Source organism: Gadus macrocephalus, chromosome 5 (assembly GCF_031168955.1).
Source record: "Gadus macrocephalus chromosome 5, ASM3116895v1".
Taxonomy (NCBI): Eukaryota; Metazoa; Chordata; class Actinopteri; order Gadiformes; family Gadidae; genus Gadus; species Gadus macrocephalus.
Window position 1 is genome coordinate 10,055,217 of NC_082386.1, and position 6,165 is coordinate 10,061,381.

The following is a 6,165-nucleotide window of genomic DNA, read 5'->3' on the forward strand; positions in this document are numbered from 1 at the left end:
ACTGTGTCACCGTCTGCACAAGGCACCAAAACGAGTTATTTGTTGCCTCATAAACATATTCTTTAGAACAGATGTATCACTTCCATATAAACAGGCAGATCCCCCTCCACTAGAGGAAATACGATGCAATATACCATAATGCACTGTGAAATGACGTCTATCAACGGAAATGATTGCGCAAGCGGCCCGCCACTCGGCGGGGCAATTACTGTGCGAGCGTTCGCACACTCCCCCCCCCACATCTCCGGCCAGCGGGCCTAATCAGCCCCGACCACGCTCCTCACAGGCTCTGATGGTGACTAACCCTTCACCGCGCACGCCATCGCCTCGCCACACAACAAGGGAGGTCGCCCCCCCCCCCCTCGCCGCCCCCTGATCTGGGGGAGACGAGCTGGAAGAGGGAGGTGGAGGAGGTAGAGGAAGAGGTGGAGGAAAGGAGTAGGAGGTGGAAGAGGGAGAGGAAGAGGAGGAGGAGGAGGAGGAGGAGGAAGAAAGACAGGAACACAGCAAAAACAGACGTGTTCCCTTCCGCCACGATGCTAACTCAATAACAAGCTAATATGCTTAGTGTTGCATAAGCAAATCGCGCCACTGTTGTGGCTCGTTCCGCGGGATGCTGTTGCTGGGGAGGATATTAATTCCATCCGATGGGGATGTCATGACGGGAGGAATTCAGCGCTGATGCCATGGCGAAAGGATGGGGCTCTACTTCTAGGGACAGGGAAAGGCTTTCACCCGAGGATGGCATGCTTTTTGAAGTGTGGATGCTTGCGGATATCAGACAGCAAAGCGATTGGAGAGAGAGAGAGAGGAGAGAGAGAGAGAAAGAGAAAGAGAGAGAGAGAGAGAGAGAGAGAGAGAGAGAGAGAGAGAGAGAGAGGAGAGAGAGAGAGAGAGAGAGCATGGCTAGTTTGAAGAGGAAATCTGTTTAGACTGCCGTTCAACATGCACGTGCTGCCGATTGCAATGCCGAGCAAATGTTTACGCATAGCACTTGTGTGTCCAGCACAAGCAGATCGATCAATATTTACCCCGCAAAGGGTAAATATAAAGGGAAAAGCAAGCTGCTGCCGCCCCACCGGCGCCTGATAATAGGGTGATACAATCACAAATGGGACCACTGCTTTATGTAGCACTGTACCAGCCTTCATCAGCCAAAGAGCAGCAGCAGCAGAACGTAACCCCAGCATGACTTATTGATCCTATAAATTGTGTCTCCCCCCCCCCCCCCCCCCCCCCCCCCCCCCCCCCCCCCCCACCCCCCGGAAGTTGGAAGGCTTTCGAACTAGGTGGCTACACTACAGTGTTATTAAACCCTGATGGACACACAGGCACAGGCATCTCACACTGAGCTTTCCAAGAATCCAGCCAGCTATGACAATATAAAAGCACAGAGTAGGATAGAAGGAGAAGGGCTCGACGTCTGCTGTCAGAGCCGCCAAACGGGGATGAGTCATCCCCAGATTGCGCTAGATCCGATTTTCCAAAGCGCCCCACCTCAGGAAGCCCAGGCGACCCAGATGTACCGTGTATGCATTAAATATGTATACCGCATCGCTGATCAGCCCCGCTGTGAAGGAGCCGCCGCACGAGAACACAAGACAAAGGGGGGGGGGGAGAGCTCGGAAGAGACGATCCATCCAATAAACGAGGCAGAGATTGTTGTTCTCTGCAAAAAAAAAAGCGACTGATACATTCTGCTGAGTGATGGCCGCGTGCCCGTCCCCCTCCCCCCCTCCCACCGCCCGTCCCCCTCCCCCCTCCCACCGCCCGTCCCCCTGCTCTACAAACCCTCCACTGACACATGCAGAGATCCATGTGTGACATGCAGAAGAGAGAAAAAAAATGTAGCGCACATCAATCCAATACAGGGCAGCACGTAGCGTGAACGAGGAGGGGCTGGCACCGCGGCGGCCGTGGTGCTATCGTGCGATCCAGAGACCGGAGTGCAGGAGGGGAGAAGGGGGAGATTGAGAGATAAGGGGGATATTGGATTTGCTGGGTGTAAGCTCTGCGCTCTGCTGAATGATTCTTATTATTTATTTCTGCTCCCGTTTGCCCCTGATTTCTCCTTTATGTCGGCGGGGCGTGCAGGAACAGAGGGGAGGAGGGTGCAGGTAACTGGACATGCTCACGAGATTACAGTACAGTGTTCAATCCCGCACCTTGTTTTTGATTTGTTCAGTAATCTACTCATAGAACGCCACATATTCCTGACCTGCAACACCCGGGTTCCGGTGACCTTTTGTGTTGTTTGGTGACCAAGATTGGTGTCAAATAGTGAAGGGAGGGTTGAACCGAAGGATGGGAGTTAATCCTCTTTCGGTGCCCTGTCTGTCAATACGCAAATGAGGATAATCCAGCCCCGGTGAAATCACAGGGGCTATATCTATCTCCCGTAGAGAGGTAGATCACGAGCACCCAGGGCCTTAACATCTGTTTGCACGACTCTGCTGTGCAGTGCCTGGGGACTTAGAGATGGCTCCTCATCAGCTTCATTATGATGACCGTTTTGCCCTTTGAGCATAATGAGAAAGCCTAGGCTTCGCTTCTCCCAAGCGGTAAGTGGAGAGGGTCGTCATTTCATGAACACATACGCACTCAGTCACGCGAGCCCGGGGAGCCACACACACGTGTGCAAGTGCACACTGTATGCGTACACACACACACGTGTGCAAGTGCACACTGTATGCGTACACACACACTCGTAAACCATTAGAGGGCACGGGAATAGGACACACACACACACACACACACACACACACACACACACACACACACACACACACACACACACACACACACACACACACACACACACACAGACATTCAACATTTATACACTCCCAGAAACGTTGCTATCAATTCAGGTCTATTGCAAAGAAGTATTACATGAGTGTGTAAGGTGTACAATCCTGACAATGTGACCGGACAGTACCAAAGCAGTGTTTATGATTTCAATTGACACCCTGCTTTCCTCCCACATCACTGGCAAAATCTGCTTTCTCTTTGGAGTCACCTCTACAGACACAGAAGGATGGTCAATAGGACAGGACACGTGATTCACAGAGTCCCTAAACTGCATGGACTTGCACATGGCTTTCACACATGTTTCATGCTTGTGGTCTGTGCTTGTGCTTATGTCATGCAGCTTAAAAGCCCAAAACACGGACCAGTCTTTTGCAGTTAAGGCACGCACCAGACGACTCCACAAAGGTCCCCACCACCACCGTGACGTTCATGGGACAACAATGGGATCCTCATGTAGGGAGGGTCACAGACTTCAAAGGAACAGGAAATCAAATACTGTATGTATGGTATATACCGTATTGCCGGTTCAGATGAGCTGTTGCTTTGTTCTCGAAGTACAGGGGAGATCTCTTTGAGATCTCTGCAACTTCTCCTGAACATCACCTGACCCTCATTTTTGTGATCACACGGAAAGAGCTCCAACATCATGTAGTGCAGATCTAACGGTCTTCTCCAGGGAATCGAAAACAAGCCTTGAGCCGGATCACAACAGTAAATTCTTTATGAACACACTCACATCCGGTTCAGCACCAGGCTGGGTGCCAAAGCAAATGAACGTACGATGGAGTGTAAACCAACGACAGGCCAGGAAACCGTCCGTCAATGTCAACGCTTGATATTACGCTCCATGTCTTTCGCTGTCGACTTCACAGTCTACTAGATGGGTTCATCAGGCGGAGATGACCCACTTTCACAGAGCCACTTCATTGATATCGACAGACCGGGACCTTTCTCCTGGGGTTAGTTGCGGCCGGCGGCACATCATGCGTTTCTCTGTCTACGCAGTTCTCTGCAAAATGTGCACACAAACAAAAGGCACACCGAGACAGAGCTTGGCAATGGCTTTGTGTTTTAACTAAGGGTTAAAAAGCCTTGGGATTCAACAGATGATGAAGAATGGACCAAACACTTGACGTTCAACCACCTCCACAGCTGTGTTTGCTCCAAGGGCATGAGAGCACACTGGCCGCTGTGTGGACAAGAGAAAGGACACATGCGTGAGCCAGCCTGGAGGAGGAGGAGGAGGAGGAGGAGGAGGAGGAGGAGGAGGAGGAGGAGGAGGAGGAGGATGAGCTAGTGTATAGACGCAGAAGGGCAGAGAGAGAGAGAAAGAGTGAAGAGTAGAGATAAAGAACATCGCAGCAGAGAGGGGGAGGGCGAGAACAAAAGTAAGAGGGGAGTGGAGGGGAGGTGGTTTTCGGGGAAACATGGTCAATAGATTGACATTGATTGAAAGCCGCCAGTCACATGGACCGGGGGACTTTTGCTAGGATTTCATTATGAAGCACCACCCCGTCGCTGGTGGTAATCCCACCGACACGGCGGAGGTGAGAGCTTCTTTCCTCCCTCACCTCGGGTGGCTTTGTCTGCGGTAAACAAGCCGCAATGTGAGAGGGGATTTGAGGAGAGAGCACAGTAGTGATGACGAGACGACTAAGACATAGCCTCCACTTTTTTCCTGCTCCTTTGGAATCAGCACAGATTCACTGGGCAGTGTGAGGCATAAAGTCGAGAGAGCATCGCTGGGCAGCGGATGCAGCTCAGGGGCCGAGGGACTGGCACGGTCCGTGCACAGTAGAAGGTTTATCCAACTCTGTGGGCCTTAACAACCTGAGCACAAAGAACATGTAAACAAACACCTGATGGGTCCGCAGAGGTTTCCTGACGATGCCAACACAAGCCCCAACTCATTTGGTATGCTGGCACTCCCATACGCAGGAAATAACACTTTATGCTGCATTCCAAAACACGTCGTGTGCCTGTTTGTGGGCCAAGGGCTGCGGACGTCGATTGAGCCATACCCATCAAAGATTCAGCTTCCCATAAAGACGCTCGGCACTCTTTTAAGTCCCTCGTACAATTTCACGCTCTGCTCATTAAGACGTATCATAATGGAGCACAACGAGGGCACGGCTGAACACACGCCACTATCACTCTTCATTTATTGATGCAAAGGCAGCACACTGTGGGCTCCACGGGCTGTACTATGGGCTGTACGAGCAGTTCCCTGTTACTGAAGACTATCTTTTAATCACGAGGCTTGAACGCTCTTAAACCTGCAGCAGGTTTAAGATGGTTAGGTTGGCCTCTTCAGTCACCACCAAGTCGTGGTCCCCACCTGTGTGGGGATGTGGTCTCAGGGCAAACTGGGAGTCAGGGCATGCTGTCCTGATTGCGACCCAGAGCCTGTTTTAATCCCCAGTGTTTGACGTCTCATGACCAGTGGCTTCACTAAGCCCTTAATGCAGAATGTCCTCTCTCTCTCTGTCTCTGTCTCTGTGTCTCTCTCTGTTTATGTCTCTCTGTGTCTCTCTCTATTTCTCTCTGCCTCTCTCTCCCTCTCTCTCCCTCTCCCTCTCCCTCTCTCTCTCTCTCTCTCTCTCTCCCTCTCTCTCTCTCTCTCCCTCTCTCTCTCTCTCTCTCTCTCTCTCTCTCTCTCCCTCTCCCTCTCTCTCTCTCTCTCTCTCTCTCTCTCTCTCTCTCTCTCTCTCTCTCTCTCTCTCTCTCTCTCTGTCTTCCTTTAAACCATGATGATTCTCTGACCGTTCCTCTGAGAGTCATCCTGAACCCAGCGGCTCTAAACCCTGCACTAGAATGTTATTCTCTGTACAGCGCACATGTGTGACCTGCGTGTTTTTGGTGCATGCTAGACCATAATAAACAGGCAATCGATTACTGAGGTAGACCTGAAGGTAACTGCAATCAGCAAAGCGGTTTCCCAAAACACTATTGTGCCAACATATTTTTAGATCATACATGGCTTCTACAACCAACGCAAGTGTCTCCTGAAAACAGCCCAAAAGAACGTCTCCAAGGTATTGCATAAGTCCATATTTCATACCTCTTCATTTGGCAGTAATTTGTTCAACAAGCATGACACACAGTCCAAAGGATGTACATCGAACAAATGGCGACGCGCCTCAGTTTCGCACTACAGCCATCCAAGGTGCCAAACATACAAGCGTGAGCATGTGGCTGCAGGATTTCCGAAAGCAAATCATCCATTAATTAATTATAACAGAACAAGCATGCAAGTTCACCTGGAGCGAGAGAGAGCCTACAACGTAACAGAACCAGTCCGCACTAGAGGACGCCTAAGGTCTTTCTGAGGTCTGTGTCTGCTATCGAGAGCAT

At 51.0% G+C, this 6,165-nt stretch overlaps 1 protein-coding gene across 1 annotated transcript in view; it reads right to left on the minus strand.

The window, feature by feature from the left end:
- The window catches only part of LOC132457947 (serine/threonine-protein kinase PAK 6), a 13,926-nt gene extending 8,334 nt beyond the window's left edge, over positions 1-5,592 (minus strand). The window contains 1 exon segment of the mRNA XM_060052357.1: positions 5,575-5,592. Coding sequence (XP_059908340.1) covers positions 5,575-5,592 — 18 coding nt within the window.
- Positions 5,593-6,165: the final 573 nt, after the last annotated feature.